Source organism: Dromiciops gliroides, chromosome 5 (assembly GCF_019393635.1).
Source record: "Dromiciops gliroides isolate mDroGli1 chromosome 5, mDroGli1.pri, whole genome shotgun sequence".
Lineage (NCBI taxonomy): Eukaryota > Metazoa > Chordata > Mammalia > Microbiotheria > Microbiotheriidae > Dromiciops > Dromiciops gliroides.
Genome location: NC_057865.1, coordinates 187877889 through 187900893, shown reverse-complemented (window position 1 = coordinate 187900893; position 23005 = coordinate 187877889). Strand labels below are relative to the sequence as shown.

Below are 23005 nucleotides of genomic sequence, written 5' to 3'. Positions count from 1 at the left end.
TTCTTTCTCTCTTTTGCCCTCAACAATTCATTATTTTGTGCAATTCTTTTTATACTAAAAAAATAAATATTTATGAAATAAAACCGGCAGAGAAAATAAATAAAACTCAAGTTAATGCACTCTGTAGTTGTAAAAAAAAAAAAAATTGAGGAAGAGGCTCTCTTATTTGGTCCCCAACCTTTTTTCCTACCCCTAACTCATACATACTACTGAAATAACTCTAATTATTGGGATGAGAGTTATTACACCCACTCTTCTGATTCCTAGGTACCTCAATGAATCATCATTAGAAGCCAAGGAAATGGTGACAAAGGTTGGCACATGTGCCAAGGAGCCAATCCCTCCAGAAATGAGGGCAATTTCACCTGATCTCTGGTTAGCAGAGTGTAGACAGTGTCCAAGATATTAAATGTTTAAAAGCCGGTGAAGCTGAGTTGACTCCAACACTAGGTTCATCTTAGTGCTCATGGAGTAAGGTGAAAAAGAAACAGTAGCAGCAATCAGAAACAGTCCTGGGTTATAGATATCCTGATGAGGGCCCCCCACCTCAGAGAGATGTTTTTCCACATTGGGAGACTGGAAAAGGAGGTGTGATGGAGGTAGGATTTTAGAGGGCGGAAGATGAGGTGTCCTTGGCTGGATCAATGCTGTTCATATCCACAATGGGGCCTTTCTCTGCCATTAAGGTGGGGCCGAGGGAACCCTTACTCTTGTTCTCAAAGACCTGGGTAATATTCTCAAAAGTTCTGCCCTTGGTCTCAGGGACTTTGAAGAAGGTGAACAAAAAGAAGAAGATGAGGAAGCAAGTAAAGATAATAAAGACGTAGGATCCCATATATTTCTAAAGAAGGAAAAAAAAAGTTCAGTCAAAATTCATCCTCAGAATAAGAACCAGGCCTCCCCGCTCTGTGGGTAACAATAATAGTCATGATTCATTTTTGGAATGAGTGAGAACCCTTCCAAGATTTAGGACTAAAATCCTAAGCCCCCAAATCTACCTTTGTACCAATTTGCAGCCCCTTATGAATCCTCTCCTGAAATGCCTGTTGGGATTTAGAGATGGGGGATATTTTGGTTTCATTTTTATAAAACAAATAACCAATCTAGAGTGGCCTCTGAGTTACCAAGAGGTGCTTGGGTAACCCATCTAGTATCCTATTCTTACTCAAGACGGCCCCAACTCATTCATTTAATCCTAAATGAGCTACTACTGGTTTTTCAAGTAAGATTTGATGAGGATGGAGCTCACTTACCGCAGCTGTAGGGAAGAGCAAGCCCACAAGGAAGTTAGAGGTCCAGTTGGAACAGCCAGACACAGCCATAGCAGCCGGGCGGGGGCCTTGGCTGAAGAGCTCAGCAACGATGAACCAAGGAATGGGGCCTGGTCCAATTTCAAAGAAGGCCACAAAGCCAAAGATGGCCCCAATACAGATATAGCTCATCCACAGATGAGAGACCTAAATGAGGAGCATCAAGAAGCTAAGAGTGAGAACAAGATAATCAAGACGACCCGAGTGTTCCCTTCTCCCTCCACAAAGAACACTCACCTTGAAAGACATGGCAACAACCATAAGAACCGAGCAGACGGCCATTCCACTCAGTCCTGCCAGATGAAGGGTCCTCCTTCCTGCTCGTTCCACCAGAAAGAGCTGGGAGAATAAAGTCAAATGAGACCTTTGCTTTTCCTCTTAAAAGCAACATTTGCTACTCAATATGTTCTATGGTCAGGAGCTATTGGCATTCCCAAACTCAATACACCCTGGGCACAATAGTGCTCAGCCCCCTGCTTTTTTTCTTATCTTCCCTACCTCGAAGTCTAGGTTCTAAACATTCAGTTATTTTCTTTGATATTCCCCCTTTATTTCCCTTCCCTCTTTGTCATTACATTTTTCCAACATTGAAATCTCCCAAAGGCATTGATGCCTCAGTTCTTGTTTAAACTGCGGCACAAGACCCTAAGATCAATGTAATCCAACCTCAACATCTATCTGCCCCAGAAGTTTCCTTTTATCTTGTCCCCAAATAAAAAATTTCCAACTTACCGAAACTACAGTAAATATCACATTAACCACACCAGCACCAATGGTAGCATATATTGGCTCTTTAACACCAGCATCTGTAAAGATTCCTGTAGAATAATAGAATACCTAAATGGGGGGGGGGGGGGGGAAGAGGCAACCATGTTAGATAGAAGTCAGGCTCTGGAAATTTCACTGAGCTCTAAGCAATAAATTCACAGGCCCAAGTGATGAGGAGCAATGAGGTTGACTGTTCTTCCTTGACACAATCAATTCCCCTCTCCCCTCAACCTTCCCCCAATCCAAAGGACTTTTTCTAGGTCTTCATACTGATCAATGTCAGTGTTCTATATTTCCTTAATTCAGTTTCATCCCTCTGATAAAATTTTTTTGGTCAAATTGGCCAAGTATAGGTTTATTTCTATGCAGTTTTCCCACTTAAGACTAAATGTTTCACAATTGTTTATTTATCTTCAAACAATCCCAAGAAATAAATTGGAGGTACCATTAAGTGAATAACCTAAACCTAGCCTTAGTTACAAAAATGAAATTAAGAATATAATCAGGGGGCAGCTAGATGGCGCAGTGGATAGAGCACTGACCCTGGATTTAGGAGGACCTGAGTTCAAATCCAGCCTCAGACACTTGCCACTTAACTAGCTGTGTGACCCTGGGCAAGTCACTTAACCCAATTGCCTCACCAAAATATATATAAATAAAATTTTATATATATGAAATCAGAACTAGAATTCAAAGTTATATACCCTTTGTCTTTGGAACAATCATTGTCTCCTATAATCAAATATGTGACTGTCCTCTAAGGTGTAAGGTCATAAGACTAATTGAAGTTGTGACCCTCATAAAAATGACTCAAATATCCATCAGCACTTTGGTAAGGACCAGAATCATTAGGTCGATTCAGTAGTAACAACCACTTGTCAAGTACACTTATTTAGTCTGATTCAGAGTTATTATACAATACTGTATAAGCCTGAACTTCATATGAAGTGAGAAAAAGAATTTATTGAATATAGACAATGAGAATAATCTAAATAAAAGCATTGAAAAGCAGTGCTCATGAATTGTAAATCTCAGTCTTGGTCTTGGAGAACAATGAAGCACACTTTCCTCAATTCAATAGAAACACAAGTGAATGCCCTCAGTTGCAGGGGTGGTTTTGTTTAATGACTTTTCTTTGTTAAAAAAGGAAGGGAGATGGGGCAGCTAGGTGCTGCAGTGGATAGAGCACCACCGGCCCTGGAGTCAGGAGTACCTGAGTTCAAATCCGGCCTCAGACACTTAACACTTACTAGCTGTGTGACCCTGGGCAAGTCACTTAACCCCAATTGCCTCACTAAAAAAAAAAAAAAAAAAAAAAGGAAGGGAGATGAGTTCAGAGGAAGTGATTTGCCAAGAGGAAGTGACTTATGAAAAAATTTAAGGCAATTACAAAGACAATTAAACAAAAAAGTTTTAAATAATTACAATGTCATTATCAGTTAAGTACCCTGGCTGAGTTTCCCTTCTGGTCCTCAAAACTTGATTGTATTTTTAATTTTTAAAATTTTTATTCATTTTTTTCTTTAGCACTTTGTTTTCCCTCAGTTAATCTAAAAACTCTTTTTAGCAACCATTTATTTTTTTTTGGTGAGGCAATTGGGGTTAAGCGACTTGCCCAGGGTCACACAGCTAGTAAATGTCAAGTGTCTGAGGCTGGATTTGAACTCAGGTCCTCCTGACTCCAGGGCTGGTGGGTGCTCCGTCCATTGCACCACCTAGCTGCCCCCCCCAGCAACCATTTTTAAAACTTTTGAGTTCCAAATTCTCTACCTTCCTCCCTCCCCACCAAACCCTGGAGAAGGTGAGTCAACACATACATAACCTATTTTTAAAAGTCCACTTATCTTCTCTTCTTTCCCTGCCCTGGGGTACTCAGCTTAAAAGTGCCCTGTCATGCCCTGCCCCCACCCCCAACTGAGGCCTACCACAGGAAGGGTCCTTCCTCCATGCTCCACTAACTACTCATGGATCTTTTTTTTCATACTGGAAATGGCCAGACAAAATGGGAGCCACAGTGGATCCCTGATAAACCTAGCACCAGGAAGTGAGTGGGTGGGTCATTTATCCTGCAACTTGGTTTCCTCATCTATAAATTGGGGATACTACCTATAGTCACTATCAATTATTACCATTACTATTAATACAAAGAAGTAATGAACCAGAAAACCCATGACACTAATTAAGTAATTAATGGATTTAGACACTCACAGCATTAATTCCAGAGAGCTGTTGAGAGAGCTGGAGCATGATGGCAATGATAATAGGTTGACGATAATTTGGTGACCTAAAGAGTTCCAGCACAGTTGGTTTCTTTTCTTGTGCCATTTTAGCACTCTCACTCTTCATCTCCTGGATATCCTGTCCTACGTCTTCAGTGCCCCATAACTTCTCAAGAACTGGGAACAGGAAGAGGGGATAAATTAGTTTATTTCCCCTAAAGGACAGACTGGGAAGAGACCAGAAATATCAAGATCAAGTTTTGGCTCAATTCCATCTTCTCATGCTTTAGGAATGTCACTAAGTTGGGATCCCCCCAAAACATATAATTAAAAGAAACTACACTCTAGGGAAGGTAGGAGGTAAACAACCTGGGGTCACGCATGCAGATTGCCAGTGTTATTACCTCAAAGATATTACTTAGTACTTACTCTTTCGGGCCTGTTCTTCTTCCATCTTATTAATAAGCAGGAATCTGGGGCTTTCAGGGCACATAGGAAGGGTTATACATTGCAGAACTGCAGGGATGACAGTAAAGCCTAATAACAATGGCCAGAGACTCTCAGTTCCCATGATGGATTTTAGTCCAAAGATCTAAAGATCAAAATAAATGAACTAATAAGTTAAATGCCACAAGGAACCTCTTAAAGTGCACATTCAAAGAAAGAGCCAAGCTCTCAAATGTTTTCTGGTGAAATTGAACAGTTACAGTTTACTTATTTAAAAACCTACAGTGAAGGGCACAATCTATTTTTTAAAATCTCTACCTTCATTAGCTATTTTCCCTCACGATCTTAAATCACTTTTTTATTTTTATTTTTGGTGAGGCAATTGGGGTTAAGTGACTTGCCCAGGGTCACACAGCTAAGTGTCAAATGTCTGAGGTCACATTTGAACTCAGATCCTCCTGACTCCAGGGCCAGAGCTCTATCTACTGCGCCACCTAGCTGCCCCTTAAATCACTTAAAAAAAAAAAAGAATGGAATAAACTCATTAGGCCTTCTTAGTATCAAGAATGAAGGGGGGGCAGCTAGGTGGCACAGTGGATAGAGCACCAGCCCTGGATTCAGGAGTACCTGAATTCAAATCCAGCCTCAGACACTTGACACTTACTAGCTGTGTGACCCTGGGCAAGTCACTTAACCTCTTTGCCCCGCAAAAAAAAACTCAAAAAAGAATGAAGCAAAACCAGTTATTCTTAGTTATTTGAGGTACACTGGTTTTTCTCAGTGCCTCTGGTCCTGTCTGCCACATAACTGAAAAGGTAAAAATAAGGTCCCCTCTACCTCCCCCTACCCACTTTCACCCAGTGAAAATGATAACATAAGGAATACCTGGGCAATGAGGATCCCCACAACAATGCCCAGCTGGTTCAGGGTGCCAAAGGCTCCACGAAGGCTAGTTGGGGACACCTCTCCAATATACATGGGCACAAAGCCAGTACAAAGTCCACAGAAGAGGCCAATGACCAAACGGCCCAGGATCAGCATCTCTACCGACTTGGCAGACTTTGCGAAGCCCAAGAGGGCACCTCCAATAAGTGCTAGTGAATTGACGATGAGCATGGAGTTGCGCCTGTTGAAGGAAGGAGATAATTTTAGGTATAGTTTCTCTAGTCCTTTATTTTGCTTTCTCTCCTATCTGTACTGTTTTCTAATTCACTTAGTTTTCCTCCTCCATATATTTCCTGTGTTTTGATTCTTTTGTCCTTATTCCTTCACTTCCCTGTTAGTAAGACTAGGCCAAAGACTGGGCAATCATAGAATGATTATGGTTTTTAAAAAGAATTCCTCTTCCAATTTGTAAACTGGGTCCTTCTGTTTCTCCCTCTGCTTAAGTAGCTTGTTTTGTAGGTCATATTACTGTCTAAGTCTATGATGGCAACTGATATAACATTATATCTTCTGCCTAATCTTAAATCATAAGCCATATTTGGCAAAAGCAAAGAAAATAAGATATTACCAAATATTGCTTTGAGAGATAATGAAGAGGACTTAGATGGAGCCCCAGATGAAAGCTATGGTTTACAGTGCAGTTACATGTGGAGTTAGGAGATATTTGGGTACAAATCTTGTCTCTAATACTTGTGACTTTGGTAAATCATGTAAGTTGAGACTCAGATTTCCTCATTTGAGAAAATGGGTTAAACGAATTTAACTTCAAAATTTACTTCAAAGGGTTATTGGAAAACTGAAATGAAGTGATAAATGTTAGTGAAGATAACTATTCTCTAGAGTTAAGTCAATGAGGCTTAATTGTGGTCAAGCCTAATGCTTGTTCCTTTTCAGATTTGCTTTCTATCCTTAATCCACATGTTTTGCTCTAATACTAGGTTAGTTCTTTTGTCTCAGCAATCCCTTCATCCATTCTTTCTGGACCAGCTTTGAGTAATACCTGCCAAATCGGTTGACGAAGAGTCCAACAGAGAAAGAGCCAATCATGCCACCTACTGAGAAGATGGCCACAGCCAAGGACCACAGGGAGGTGAGTAGAAACTCAGAGGTTGGCTTACCACTCCTGTCATTCAAAGTGGAATTAAGAAATTCCTTAATGATCTGTAAAAGAAACCAAGGAAGGGTGGAACAGATTACATATAGCTATAACAAGTGGGGGTAATTTTCCTGTTTTAATGGGTGGCAAAACCTAAATTATTTTCCCAAAGACATAGGGTTTAAAAAAAATGCTGGAAGCAAAGCTGGGACTAGGACCCCCAGTCTTGTTTCCTGTGCTCCAGATTTTCAGTCTATATAGATTTTCAGAAGGTGGCAGCAGTGGAGAGCTACTATAAATCCTTTTTCTTCCCTACTGGCTGAAGGATATGGTGGTGATTCACCATAGAGTAAGAATTCATCGCTGCTGTCTAAAGTTAAAGCAAATGAGTAATTTTATTTTGGTCCAAATGACTCAGCAAGAACTATATGAAAAGATTGTTCTTCCTCCTTCCCCACTGTGAATCTGAGGTCTTGTGTCCCCCCCCCCCAATTCTGAGGAACCCTGAAGTTAGGGAGGGAATGGGGATCTATTGATTGACTTCTCCATTATTTCTATTTACTGGATGCCTGGGTTCTTACCTCCTCGGGAGCATTAATGACGCCAGTGTTGTAGCCAAACTGAAAAGAGCCTATAGCAGCTATACTAACAGAAAAGAGGAGGGGGCAGGTGACCTGGGGGGAAAAGAAACAAAAATATTTTACAACACTACCTGAATTATTTTCCCTCTCTGGGAATCAAGGTGAAGAGAGGCAGGCCTATAAAACTGTATTAAAGTTCTCCACCACCGGGCCCCTTCCTATACTTCTAAATTTTCTTATACATTCCTCTTCGCCAGGAAGTCACACTGGCTATTCTTACTACAAAACCTCCATTACTAGCCTTGGAATTGTCTGATTGTCCCTCAGGCCCCCAGTGTACCACTCTCCTATTCATTCCCAAGAATCCCTGGCTTCCTTAAGATTCTGCTCCTTTCTCAAACCTCCCAAACTACTAGTAGTGCCTTCCATTCTAAGGGGACTTTGTATGTCTCTATGTATGCCCCTCCATATATACAAAGCTGTATCCCCAGCACTTCGCAAAATCAAAACTTGTTGATTCTAGATGGAATCGGTTATAGAAAGCAATTTTGGGGGCAGCTAGGTGGCACAGTGGATAAAGCATGGGTCCTGGATTCAGGAGGACCTGAGTTCAAATCCAGCCTCAGACACTTGCCACTTACTAGCTGTGTGACCCTGGACAAGCCACTTAACCCTCATTGCCCCAGGGGAGAAAGAAAAGCAATTTGGAAAAGAGTGTTCTAAGAGTATGTTGGCAGATGGGCAAAGTGAAGACAGTATAGTGAGGGGCAAGTTGAATCAATCACCATTTATTAAGAGCCTACTACGAGCAGGCTTGAAGTTACACTGGAAAATATGAATTGGGAATGCATAGTATGTCACTGGGGAAGAGCAAGGTTTAGGGAATGGAAGAACTAGTAAACCAGTTTCTTTTTTTCTCCCCCGAAAGTGTGTGTGTGGGGGAGAATGGGAAATTTGAGGGGGATGGGTCAAGGAATAGTATTAAAGCATCACAGTATTAAAGTATCAAGGAATTCCTCAGTCAAGGAATAGTATTAAAGCAGACTTTTAATCATTTAGGAATCTGATCTTGGTTAAAGACAAGGGGACATGAGGAGAAATAGCAAGAACTGGGGTTGCTGGAGAAGCACAGCTCTCTAAATCCTGTGGGCTCATCATTTCAAGATTCCCAAGAGCCTTGCCTGCTCTAGCTGTCCCTAAGACGAGACACCTAGCAGAATGATTCCCTTATGTTGTCTCCTTGCCTCCTATCTGAAATCGAGCCTCCTCCCCCATCGTCCTGCTTTTCGTCACAGGGCAATGAGAGACCACACACTCAACTCCCAACCCAGTAAACTCGACACGCATTTCCTGGGGAAAGCCTACATCTTAATAATAATAATAATAATAATAATAATAATAATAATAATAATAATAATAATAATAATAATAATAATAATAAATATTAGTCTCCACCTCGGTATAACCAATTCCTTATCCTTTCCCAGGAACTAGAACCAGAACTCTCCCCGCCCTTTGCCTCAAGGGTTCTTATCTCCAGTTCCCTCCACCTTCAGCAGAAGTAGCCAGGGGCAAGAACAGGGAGGGGTGACCTTGGCAGAGACACCCCACCCGAGTCCTCAAAAGAGGGAGTGACCCTGGGGAAGGATACTACTTTTTTCTGTTAATAGCTATGTTTTCTTTTCCTCACGTTTCATACGCTCCTTCCTTCTTTCCTTCAACATCAAGCTATAATACTACCCACCGCCCCCCAATCCTTCCTATAGATCACTCAACACATTTGATTGCTAAGGTGTTTTACGGTTTCTCGGTTCCTTCTAGCTGAGTAGGGAACAGCTGGAAATTTGTTTTTCCAAATGAAGTTTTCCAGAAGCTCTAGGGAGCTATGATTAGAGGAATAGGAGGCTATTCCCTACAAGAATGACAGCTTCCAAGAGCCAACCGGCCAAGTATGACATTCAGACTGCTTGTCATCCGGGAACACACTCCAGGCTAGGTTAGGAAAATCTAACCCAAAACACATGATCCGGCTTTCCTTCATCCATCCCCTCCCCCCCCCCCGCCCCGCTCATTCCCTACCTAGGCATCATCCCTGCCTGGCCCAGTGACAGGTCTTCCAGTAGGGAAAGGCAGCGAATGAAGGGCAGTAACAGCGGAGCCCGCTCCCCGCAAGATAACAGGTTGGAGCAGCAGAAATGCTCTAAGCTACCATCCCGAGGAAAGCAAAGAGATGTACACCAGGGCAGGAGGAGGGAAGGTTTGTGTTTTTTTTTTTAAGGCTCATAAAAAGGCACAGCATGAGTCGGGGCGTCATATGCCAGTAGGTATCATTCTCCCCTCGCCCCAGCCTTCAGCTCCCCATCACACTCCGACTTCATCCTCATGGAAGAAGAAAACACAAGAATAGGGGAATATCACGATCCTTACCTTGGCTGATGACATGGCTCCAGCCGAATTCTTTGCAAATCCCTAGTAAGGAAACCGGGGGAGCCGGAGCCAGAAGCCTCCCCTCCTGAAAAGCCTAAGAGGCTGTCTCTCCCAGGCGCACGCAGGCTGTCTTCGGCCCCAGAGGGCAAACCTCCGTCCTCCACCTTCACTTCACTGGAAGAGCATCTGGGGATGGGGGGGGTCCTTTGCTAGCCAACTATTTATAATTTTGTGAAGGGGTGGGGCCAGTGTGGGGATGACCAGTCTTTCCCATCCCAAGGATAATCTTGTGACCTCTCGGAATTCAGTGACCTCAAGTCACCACCTCCCTCCGAGCCCCCACCGAGCAAAGCGATAACTCCCTCCCCCACCTCTTTAAGCCACATCCTTCCCATCCCCGCCCTCTTATCCCCACCCCCACCCCCACCCCCTCTCAAAAAGCAGCAACTTCTCTGTTTCATAGACGTTCATATTCTCAGAAAAGGCAGGAGGGAGGGCAAATTCTTTTGGCTCTAGCGCCCACCTCAGACTGTTGTAAGGCAAGGAAAGCCATTTTACACAGAAAGTGACTGCTGAGAAGCAAGGCTTAACAGTGCCTTAAGAAGAAAGAAGGGCTTTATAGTGGAAAGGCTGCTGAACAGTCAATCAGAAGGGCTTGGTTCAAATTCCTGTCTGCCTCATTTATCTTTGTGATTTGGGGCAAATCACCTAATCTTTGGGAGCTTGCTTAAGTTTGCCCATCTGTAAAATGAGCAGAATGATACTTAGAATATTTACTTCATAGGATTTCTGGGATCACATATTTATAGCTGAAAGGGACCTTTGAAAAATGATCCATATAAAAAATATTCCTTATTGTTATATGGGAGGGGGGAGGGGACAGGAAAGGACACAAGGGGAAATATAGGCAAAGTTAAAAAAAGATATCAATAAAGTTTATTTTTAAAAAGAACTCATGTTAAAAAATAATAGCTGTTTCTGTACTGGCAAAGAACTAGAAACTAAAGGGGTGTCATTAATCAGAGAATGACTGAGCAAATCATGGCCTATGATTTGTACGATCCAATACAGAGCCAAATTAAGAAGAGCCAGGAGGACATTAAGGACAGCACTGTAAAGACAAACAACTGTGATGGACTGACCAATGCAATGATCAATTATGATTTCCAGAGGTCTGATGATAAACTATGTTACCCACCAGACCCGACAGCTGCAATATGCAGAATGAGACATACATTTTTTAGACATGGATAATTCGTTTATATATACATTTACATATATATATGTTTACAAGATTGTTTTTTATTTTCACTGGTGGAGTGGGGGGATAGAAAATGCATACTTATTAATTGAAAGTAATACAATTCAAAATATATGCTTGTTAGTTGAAGAATGAGTTTAGAAAAGAAAGGACCTTGGGTGTCCTTTAAGTAGGGAATGGCAGAATAAGTTATGGTATATGAATATGATGATGAAAGACTTTTATGCTATAAGGAGAAGACTTGTATGAATTGATGCAGAGTAAAGTGAGTAGACTAGTCAGAAAGTTTTTACAATAACATTACTATGGGGGCAGCTAGGTGGTGCAGTGGATAGAGCACTGACCCTGGATTCAGGAGGACCTGAGTTCAAATCCAGCCTCAGACACTTGCCACTTACTAGCTGTGTGACCCTGGGCAAGTCACTTAACCCTCATTGTCCCGCCAAAAAACAAAACATTATGGTTAGCTTTAAAAAATGTTAAAACTTAGGTGCCTACTTCCAGATGAAGAGATGATGGATTCAGAGTGTTGACTGAGACACATTGGCCAGGGAAGGGGGGGGGGGGGTGTAGACCTTGGCTACCCGGGGAATTTGTTTTGCAATACAGGTTTGGAACAAAAGCCTTTTCTTTTTAATGAAGGAAAGAGGTGGGAGGGAAGGGGTGTTGAATGAAAAAAAAATTAAAAATAATTTAAATTAAAAAGGAAGGAATTTTTGAATTGTTATGAGGAAAGTTTAAATTGCAAAGTCTATGTAAAAGTGAACTTTCATTAGCATTAGATACTTTTCGAATGACCATTGGAATTGGGAGTGAGGGTAAAAAAAATGTAATCCGGCTTGTTTGAATTGTTGCCCTCCTTGGACCGTAGGAAATCTGGAGTCTTCCCCTCCTAAATATTCTAGATTACCTCATTTTTTTTTCTTTTTCTGGAGAGACAATGGCTTGCTTATCTTTATGTACCGAAACTCCTTAATGGAGGTTTCCTACTATCTGGCCCCAAACTACTTCTCCAACCTTATCACTTTCCCCCATGATCCCCATTGACTTGTTTATGCTATTTCTCCCGTGCCCTTCATCATCCCTTCCCCTCCTGTCCTGCCTGCAGGGAATTCTCTCTAATTCCTCCTCCTTGCTCTCTTTCTCTCTCTCTCTTTTTTTTTAATGGCAGGAATCAAGTCCTTTATATCTCTGTTCTCTACCTCTACGTGCAGGACCTAGCACTGTCTTACCCATAAAAGTTATTCAATAAATGTTTGGTAATTTTATGATCACAGAAGAAAGTCTCTAAAAATGCTTTGACATCACCAAGGTGGTTTGATTTTGTCTATAGTACTTTCATCTTTTAGTTTTTGTAGACCTTTCCATTGGAATAGATTAGAATATCTGCACAATACAACACCATCTAGTAAAAAGAGGTGATGAAGAAAACTAGGGTAAATCCTAAGGAGAAAGAAGAGAGAAATACCCCAGCAAAGATTCTGGGCATGAATATTCCAAAACTAGGTGGACTGTCATCCTTTAGTATCAGAGTTATATATACTGTCTGGTGATACAACAGATAATGGCAGATGAATCCTTAGCTAGAACAACACTACCTGTCATTGTGTTCCATGGCAAAGTCCCAATATTCTGATTCCTAAAACTCCCCTTTCCCTCAAGTCAGATGAAGAGGGAGGCAACTTTGACTCAGAAGGCAGATCTTCATTCCATCCCACTACCCACAAACTTATTTGTGCTTTCCCACTTTACTCTGCCTCAGGTCAAACTCAGATGAAAGGTCAGTAAGCCCCTAAAAAGGTGTAGGATTGTAGGGTGAGGACTTTATTCTGATATCCCTAATTACCCAGTCCCACAGTAACTTCCTCTTCTTAAAGAAGCGGACATTACCAACATTTGTAACCACAATTTATTCACTTCCCCATAACAAAGGAGAAGGCCAGTTTTGTCTTAGCCCTTGTGAAAGACAAGATGCTCAGATAATATGTGCCCAGCTAACCCTCCCCAAACATACTAAGTTAACGTGTATCCAACTGACTACCTAAAAATTGCCCAATTCTAATCCCATTTCCACTACTGTTTACTTGTAGATACCTTCCCAAGTTCTTACATTCTTTTCCCTCCTGGTCTTCAAAAATAAACAAATTGGGGCAGCTAGATGGCGCAGTGGATAAAGCACCAACCCTGGATTCCGGAAGACCTGAGTTCAAATCCAGCCTCAGACACTTGACAATTACCCTGGGCAAGTCACTTAACCCTCATTGCCCCACCAAAAAAATAAATAGATAACTGAGGTCCTCCCCCCCCCACCGCCCCACTTTCCCCTTATTTGTACAGGAAGACAGATGACTTTTGCTAGAAGACCAAAATCTTACCAAGAGTTTTGAATTTCTGGAAAGACAGGTAAAGTAACCAGAGATGGTTACTAAGATAAGGGAAACTGAAGGTGTAAAAAGAGAAGATAAAGAACAAATGGCAAAGACAAAAGGGAAAGCTGGGGAAGGAGAAGGAAAGTATTGGAAAGGAGGCTACTGAAGCTTCTAACTGATAGAGAAAATAGAGAGCCCGGGGCAGCTAGGTGGAGTAGTGGATAGAGCACTGGCCCTGGAGTCAGGAGGGCCTGAGTTCAAATCCAACCTCAGACACCTAACATTTACTAGCTGTGTGATCCTGGGCAAGACACTTAGCCCCATTTGCCGAAGAAGAAGAAGAAGATAGAGAGCCCATGTCGAAATGATTAAATTAAAGAGAAGGAAGGATACATCTGAAGGGGCAGTATGTGGAGTTTTCTAATGGGGCTATGGCATAGATCTAGCTTAACACTGAATTTGACATGTGACTGGAGAATAATAAAATACTTTAAAAATAAAAAATAAATAGATGAATGAATGAATGAAATAAAGAATTTGTACCTATGGTGTTGGGAGGTGGGGTATCCCTAAAGGGAACACTTCCTTCCCATGCCTCTCAAGCAGGACCCGGAGTCAGACATTTTATAGGCAATAGACTGGAGGGGAGTCCTCTGCAAAATTTTGGTTAGTGATACTTAGTTTAAACTGATACTTCTAGACTTAGGGCATATATAGTAAGCACTTTATGCATGCTCATTCATTCATTCATTCATTCACTATTCCCTTGTTGGTCAGTATGAGTTATTCTTTTTCCCTTAGCCATGCTAAGCCCAGTGCTCATGTAACAAGGTTTTGTCTATGTGTATAATGTTGTAGCTTTATAGTAAAGATCATTTTTCAAGGGTATTCTGAAACTTAATAGATATCAACTTAAAAAAAATTTCTTGATCTTTAGAGCAATAGTGTAAGTCATTATTTGCAAAAGAGACTATCTCCACCTACCAACTAGTAAGACAGAAGGCACAACAATTAAAACTCTTCTGGTGACAAGGCAGGAAGTTTTAAATAAATCAGTGTATTTTCTAGGGGGAAAAGCCCCAGAATTTGACTTTTCAACTTTCAGTAACAAAGAGGAAGGTCCCAGAAACTATACATTGGCATGCAAAAGTAGACAGACTTTCCCTACATCTTTCATAAACATTGTGATAAAATGATCTCTTTCAATTTCTACAGGAACAGAAAGATATGTGTTTGCTGAAATGTATACTCTAGATGACAAAATTTAATGGACAAAAAAATAAAAGTCACACTTTCCTGTGAAGGAAATGAAAACCATCCAAGGAGGAAGTAGAATTTATATAAATCTTTAGGGTTTATGAAGCACTTTACAAATATTATCCTCATAACCACCCTGGGAGGTAGGCGCTATCATAATGCTAATTTTACAGATAAGGAAACTGAGTCAAAGGCTAAATGACTTGCCCAGAGTCACATAGAGAGTTTCTGAGACTGGATTGAAACTCAGGACTTCCTGACTCCATGTCCAGCATTCCGTTCACTGCACAACTTACTTAGCTAGCCACCTCGGAGGGAACTGTGGACAGAGGATTGAAATGTGACATACCCAGTGGAACCTTCTAGGACCTAGGACCTAGTTTCCCCTTTAGTTTAGAAACACTACTTTAGGAGTGAGGGAGTGGAGGATATTACAGGCAGGAGAGGACCTGGGAGAAACAAAGAAGGGTAGGTCCGCTGCGTCTATTCCTGTTTCTCTGTCTTACTGTTATATCTTTTCCCTTTCAGCTCCCATCTGATGGAAGAGCAATTTTAGAGAGGCTTCTTTTTTTCAGCCACAAATATCACCAGAAAGATGGAAAAGTCTCTTCCATCTTCATCCTCCACTTCTAATCACACCAGATATGAAACTTTTGGGAACCAGATTTTTGTCTTTCTGATTCTAAACATTTGAGGGCAGAGTGCTGAAAAAAATTAGCAAGGAGAAGAGAAGACATTGGAGCTTAATGGTTTACTAATAATATCTCTAGTCCAAAACAAACCCATTAAAACTTTGTCTTCTTGGCAAACCTATCTCAGGTCAGCTGTCTCAACAGAAACAAATCCTAAAAACCTGTTTAGAGGGTATGGAAAGATATGGGAATGAATGAGAATAATGACAATTAATACCAATCTCATAACTATTAAAAACAACTTAAAATAACTTCAACATGGCGAATCTTTCCTTATTCCATCCTGAGTCCTATGCTGCTTGGAAGGGAGATTAATCAGCCATTTGGACAACCGGTGCTTTCAGATATGACACATAGTTATCATATACACATGTCAACACTAATAAAGATATGAAGAATTCGGGATTTCCTTGGCCTGGGTCAATAATAAGAGCAAAGAAATTTACATAACATTGTTTTACAGACTTTACATATCATTTCATTTGATCCTCCAGATAACTCTGTGAGGTAGGTATTATCAACAATTTATTGCTCGTATATCCAATTTTAAATCTCACAAGAGAAAGCACAAGACATACCAATCCAAGTTTCTCTTGATTCTAAAGTTCTCTCTACTACATCTCCATTTCCATCTCCATCTCCATATCAATGTGTAAGGTATTCAAGTGCACCTAGCTAAGGTCAACAATTTATTATTTTAAAATAATGCTGCATCTGTGAGATAGTTTTTATTAAGTGTTTGCTTTTTTAAAAAAATTCTTCTTTGTCAGGTAGAGTGTGCCTTTTATTCAGAAAGCAATAAGTAAATGAAGCCCTAAGGGTGAAGAAATGCAGGCGTCCAAATTCTAAAAACACTCAATCTCCCACCTAAACTGGTTTGCCTACCCTTTGTCCACACAAGGATAATTGTGTTATTCTGTGGGGCTCTTTGCACTGGAAATTCCAGTGAGGACATAGGGCTATATTTAGTTGGCCAGGAAGAGCAAGCTAATAGTTGGCGTAGGGGTGAGGGGAGAAGAGGGTTGGACTTGTGTTGCTTTGCCTTCTCTCTTTCTGTGAAGCATACTCAATGCTTCCAGTCACCAAGGTTCGCAGCCTAGAAGTCATCCTCAACTTTTCACTCTCTCTCATGCTCCCTCTACCCTCAATATAGCCAATCAGTTGCCAAATCTTGTCAATTCCACCTCCATATCTCTCCATTCTGGATTTCCTCTGAATTGTGGATTTCCTTGTCCCGGCTCAATAATGAGAGCAAATATAACAATGTTTTACTGACCGAACACATCATTTCATTTGTTCTTCCACATAATTCTGTGAAGTATGTATTACTTTCACCAATTTACAAAGAAAGGGAGGCTCCCAGAGGTTGCACAATGTGACATACCATTCTCCTGAGTATAAAGTTCTCCCTCCCACATCTCCATCACCACGACACAGAGCAATGTGTAAGATATTCAAGGGCACCTGAGTGAGGACCTAGCGAAGGTCAGCAACTCTTTATTTTACAATAATGTTGTATCTGTGAGATGGGTTTTATTGTGTTTGCTTTTAAAAAAAAAAATTATTCTTTGTCAGGTAGAGTATGCCTTTTGTTCAGAAAGCAATAAATAAATGAAGCCCGAAGGGTTAAGAAATGCAGGCGTCCAAATTCTAAAAACATTGAATCTCCTACCTAAACTGGTTTGCCTTCCCTTCATCCCCACAAAAGTAATTGTGTTATTCCATAGGGCTCTTTGCACTGGATCTTCCAGTGAGGACATAGGGCCGGATTTAGTTGGCCAGGAAAAGCAAGCTAATAGTTGGGGTAGGGGTGAGGGAGGAAGAGAACTGGGGTTTTTTTGTTTGTTTGTTTGTTTTGGTTTTTTGCTTTCCTTCTTTCTGTGGAGCAACACCACCATTATTCCAGGGACCAAGGTTCACAGCCTAGATGTAAGCCATCCTCAACTTGTTACCTACCCTCACTCATCTTCCCAACCCCAATTTGCCCAACATAGTCGATCAGTCCACAAGTCTTGTCAATCCTAACTCCATATGTCTTCATCTTTCTGGTCTCTTTACTTCCAGCACAATCACCCCAGTCCATATCTTTATCATCTCATGCCTAAAGTATTGCAGTAGTCTCCTATTTGGTGTCTCTGAATGCAGTCTCTCTCTCTTCTGCAGCCCAATCATCCAATTGACATTCCTAAAGCACAAGTCTGACTGGGTCACTGCCCTGTTTAACAAGCTTTGGTAGCTTCTACTTTAGAAAACAAACAGAAAACCTGCTCCTTTGGCACTTAAAAATCTTCACACTTTGGCTCTGACCTGTTTTTCCAGGATGATTATACTTTTCCTTCAGGCACTCTGTTTCCAACACAACTGACCTTCATGCTGATCCCTATACATAATATTCTATCTCCCACCCACCTCCATGCTTTTGAACTGGTTGTGAATCATGCCTGAAATATTCTCCTTCCTCACCTCCACCTCTTGGTAAAGTAAAAACAAAAGATATCAATAAAGTTTCTTTCTTTCTTTCTTTCTTTCTTTCTTTCTTTCTTTCTTTCTTTCTTTCTTTCTTTCTTTCTTTCTTTCTTTCTTTCTTTCTTTCTTTCTTTCCTTTTTTAGTGAGGCAATTGGGGTTAAGTGACTTGCCCAGGGTCACACAGCTAGTAAGTGTTAAGTGTCTGAGGCTGGATTTGAACTCAGGTACTCCCGACTCCAGGGCCTATGCTCTATCCACTGGGCCACCTAGCTGCCCCCAAACTCAATTCTTACTTTGTACACATCTAGACATCCTAGGGTTTGAGCAAGTCATTTTTACCACTCTGGTATCAGTTATTTAATTTATAAAATAAGATATAGGTGACCTAAGTCCCTTCTGGTGCTATCATTCTATGACATTGTTATGAAACTAATAGTACTTACCTGTTTTGACCACATCTATGACTGACTGACTGACTGAATGAATGACTGAATGAATGACTGACTGAATGAATGAATGAATGACAAATGCAGAACACAGAACACAGTGCCAGGGATTCCCAAAGAAAAACAGAGGCATTCCCTGCTCTTAAATCACTCCTGTTCTAATGAGGGAGGCAACACATATAAGAAGTTTGACCTACAAGTCAGAGGGAAAGGTCCAAGCAGCTTCTTTAATGTCATTTCTACAGATTTCTACATATCCATTTCCCATGCTGAATCATTTGACAGTTCCAAGGACTTTGATGGTAAGAACTTCCTAGTGATTTTTCACAAGTGCTTTCCCTGAAGAGTACAGGATCTTCGAGTATTCCAAGTCTGATTTCCATTTCCACTCCCTGTTGCCCATTACAGAGGGAGACTAAGTACACTTAAATGCTAGCATATCCAACAAGTTTGTCCTTGGGAGTGGTGTTGCAATGTGTAGTTATTGCCATAGGATAAGAATGAAAGTAGAAATTAATAATCACTTTAGTACCGGAAATAAGCTGTCACCTTTGCATGTTTTCTAAGTCTGTCTGATTCTTATCTATAGACCATCTACTCAATGTTAAAAAGCCTGCTCTGTTTTTATCTGAAGGATTCCAATATCCCCCTCATGCTGTCCATCTGTTGTTGTCTCTCTATTGTCATCTACTCTCCTTTTTTGATCATGCTCCATACTGTCCTTTACACAACTTCTTAAGTGGTCACATCCTTAATGTACTACCTACTGTATATACCCAATATGTATCTTTCCATTGTCCTCTGGATTATTTATAATCTTATTTCTTCTGAGACTATTATGTTTTATAATTTCCAGACATATAGTTTCGCTGTGAGATGATGGATTTTGCAATAGCACACTGCAATTGCTGAAAATTGCAAACTCAAAATGATCCTGCCATCCTCCTACTGAATTTCAGACTGTAATTATTATCCAACTTTGTACTTTATCCAACATATAAATATTGATTTATATAACTAGGTACATGTCAATCTGTGTGGCATTCATTTTGTTTTGTTTTGTTTTTTCGGGGCAGTGAGGGTTAAGTGACTTGCCCAGGGTCACACAGCTAGTGTCAAGTGTCTGAGGTTGCATTTGAACTCAGGTCCTTCTGAATCCAGGGCTGGTACTTTATCCACTGCACTACCTAGCTGTTCCCTTTGTTTTTGTTTGTTTGTTTTTTTGTGGCATTCATTTTTCATCCATTTTGTTTTTTCAATGTGGATGATTAGACTTATCTCATACTACTATGCATTTCACTGGTGAGACTTTGCAGTGTTCAGGGTCACAAATTCAATCAAGTACTCACTAAATGCTTAGTTCCAAGCATCACACTAGGAGTTGAGATAATAAATGCAAGAATGAGACAATTCCTGCCTTAAATTCTGCAGGATACAATGTGTACAGGGAATACATACAAAATCAATACACAGTGATGGGAAGAGGGGACTAACAATTGGGGGGGATCAGGAGAGGTATCTTTAAAGATCTGGTACTTAAGCCTGAAAGGGAGCTAGGGGTTCTAAGAGGTAGTGGTAAAGAGAGTGTTTTGAGCATGGGGGACGTTTGTACATAGAGAAAGGAGATGAAAAGTTTTATACAAGATACAGCAAGTAGGCCAAGATGAACGTGAGGAATACAGAAAAGCAGGGAAAGATCTACATGAATGGATGCAGAGTGAAGTGAGTAGAGCCAGAAAAACAATATTCATACACTATGACTGCAATAATTTGAATGGAAAGAACAATCACCACAAAACAAATGAAAGTGAACGCTGCAGAATTACAAAGAATAACTGTGGCCCCATTCCTTTGCCGTGGTGGAAGGCACATATGTGGAAAACTGCATGTTTTCAGAGCTGTTGAATATATTGATCTGTTTTTCTGATTTATTTCTGTTCTTTTTTTTTTCTTTAAAAAATGTCATTTGTTAAAGGGATAGTTTTCTGGCAGAGGAAAGGGAAGGACTATTGTGCGAAAGTTATGTAAAACCCCCCAAAAGATAGCAATAGAAATTGATTTTTAAAAAGAGCTATTGTCTTAGAAAAGAAGACGTGGTAAGGGCTTAGACTAAACACTGGCTGTGATGACATCAGATCTAACTCACCCCAAGCCTCTCAATTCTAAAAAAAGGAGAAATGGATAAAAATAAAGAAGTGGTTTTATCATCATTTCCCAGAGAAGTTTAAATGCTGCAAAAATCATCATAATAAGGAGACTTGGAAGATTTTAGAAAATAGAAAGATGTGACTGCCACAGACAATGCCAATCTAGAATACAAATCTCTTTGCAAAACACTACGGGGGAAGGTGATGGAAGACCATCATAGTAATTTCACAAAAAAGGAGGAGAAGCTGAGGAGAAAACAGAACTGCAAAAAACTTGGTTCTAAGATCCAGTTAAGCCAAATGATCCCAGAGAGCATTTATAAATGAAACTGGAAGAAACACGACATAAAATGGAGGCTTGTAAGCATTTTTTATAATGATCCATTCTCATTGGCAGTACTAGTGAAGGTTTCCCTTCTAGACTTTGCCCTCTCTGTACTGGATAGGAGAAGATGAAGGCACGGAAAGCTGCTATAATGGACCAAGTTTACAGGGAAGAAGTCCATTCTGAAGGTGACACAATTTTAAAGGGGCTCAAGGTCTCAAGCTACTTCAGAGAAAGGAAGACTAAAAGAATGGAAAAGATCACGTGTGGGTCTTTAAATAAAAACAATAATGGAGAATAGAAGGACCTTGCAGAAGCCACCAGGTCCAACCAATACCTGAAGAAGAGTCTATATCATACATGATAAATGATCATTGAGCCTTTGCTCTGGAGACCAAGAGTGAGAGGTAACCCACTACCTTGTCAGGCTGCCCATGCCACTTCTGGATATCTTTAAGATTAGAAATACTTCCTGGGGCGGCTAGGTGGCGCAGTGGATAAAGCACCGACCCTGGATTCAGGAGTTCCTGAGTTCAAATCCGGCCTCAGACACTTGACACTTACTAGCTGTGTGACCCTGGGCAAGTCACTTAACCCCATTGCCCTGTAAAAAAAAAAAAAGAAGAAATACTTCCTTATTTCAAGATTACATTGGTCATTTTCCAGCTTCTCTATCTTGTTCCTATTTCTTCTGTCTAGGGCCAAGCACAAGAAATCTAAGGAATCCTCTATATGACAGCCCCTCAGATACTTGGCATACATTGTCAGACTGTTTATACCTGATATTTTAAATGATTTTTGTTTGTCACAAAGGATCAGTTTGCAATGAAGAGAGTAAATAACAGAATATAATTGTGGGATAAAAACAAAAGACATAATAAAACACTTTAAATATAGGTATATGTGTTTATACCTATCTTCGTATACTTCATATTTGAAGCTATCATGCCCCCTTCTTCTGATTAAATATCTTCAGTTCATTCAACTAATGGATCTTCATAAACCCTCCTCTGGATGCCCTCCAGCATCTATCTACACAGGTAGGTGGTGGGAGACATGCATAGAGCAATAGACTTGGGGTCAGGAAGCTCTGAATTCCAAAGCTAGTTTCAGATTTCCTAGCTGTGTGACCCCAGATAAGTCACTTAACCTTTATCTCTCTCATTTCCTCATCTGTCAAAGGGGGATATTACTGCACCTAACTTCCAGGGTTGTTATTGGGAAAAAATGAGATAATATTTGTAAAGTACTTAACAAAACGTAAAGTGCTATATAAATACTGTTGTTATTGCTGCTGTTGTTATTCATTGTCATCCTCATAGTCATCAATGTCCTCCCTAAAATGTGTTCCCCAGAACAAAATGCAACATTCCAGATTAGGTCTAACCCTGCAGGATACAGTGTGGTGGCACTGTCACCTCCTCATTTCTGGAGCCCATGATCACATTAGATCACACTAGTAACTCATGTTACATTTGCAGTTTACTACAAAACCCAAACCTACTAAAACCTCACAACAACCACTATGAATTTATCTGTGCCTGCTTCGTCTCTACAAAATACAGTTCAACATTTATGACCACATGATGACATAAAAGGTACTGTTGTAACAAAGTTAAGATATCATTGCCATCATAACTAACATTTTTATAGTGTTTACTATGTGCCAGGCACTGTGTGAAGCACTTTACAATTATGACATAAGACAGTCTTGGTTGTATAGGAACTTAAAAAAAAATTGGACCTGGGATTTCATCTTTCGGTCAACAGGTCAACAAGCACTTGTTAAGTGCTTACTATGTGTCAGATACCATGCTAAAAACTGAGGATACAAGAAAGGCAAAACCAGCCCCTGCTTTAAAGTAGCTCATAATCTGGGGAGACAACATGCAAACAAACATGTATATAAATATGCAAAGCAAAGTGAAGGTAATCTTAGAGGGAAGGAACTAGCATTGAAGAAAACCATGAGAGGCCTCTTGCAGGAGGTAGAACTTGTGCTGAGGCTTGAAGGAAGCCAGGAAGTGGAGATAAAGACGTGGGAGACAGCCATTGAAAATGCAAAGCTGGAAGACGGTGGAAAGAAGCCAGAAAGTTGCCTGAGCTTTCCAGTTTCAAATCTGGCCTCAGACACTTGACACTTACTAGCTGTGTGACCCTGGGCAAGTCACTTAACCCCCACTGCCCTGCAAAAAAAAAATGGGTTCAAGATTTAGACATAAAGGGTGATACCATAGATAAATTAGGA

At 40.6% G+C, this 23005-nt stretch overlaps 1 protein-coding gene across 2 annotated transcripts; it reads right to left on the bottom strand.

Moving 5' to 3' along the window:
- Nucleotides 1–245: 245 nt before the first annotated feature.
- SLC2A3 (solute carrier family 2 member 3) lies at nucleotides 246–10150 on the bottom strand. 2 transcript variants are annotated; one of them, XM_043968223.1, is made up of 10 exons: nucleotides 9794–10150; nucleotides 7367–7459; nucleotides 6690–6850; nucleotides 5630–5870; nucleotides 4727–4889; nucleotides 4287–4474; nucleotides 2043–2147; nucleotides 1548–1649; nucleotides 1254–1457; nucleotides 246–841 (listed from the first exon to the last, which is right to left on the bottom strand). In XM_043968223.1, exons 1-10 carry the CDS (start codon nucleotides 9806–9808, stop codon nucleotides 608–610), a joined length of 1506 nt encoding a protein of 501 aa, XP_043824158.1. In that variant the 5' UTR covers nucleotides 9809–10150; the 3' UTR covers nucleotides 246–607. The 2 variants fall into 2 exon arrangements, with proteins under 2 accessions (XP_043824158.1, XP_043824159.1); XM_043968224.1 differs by lacking the exon at nucleotides 7367–7459.
- Nucleotides 10151–23005: the final 12855 nt, after the last annotated feature.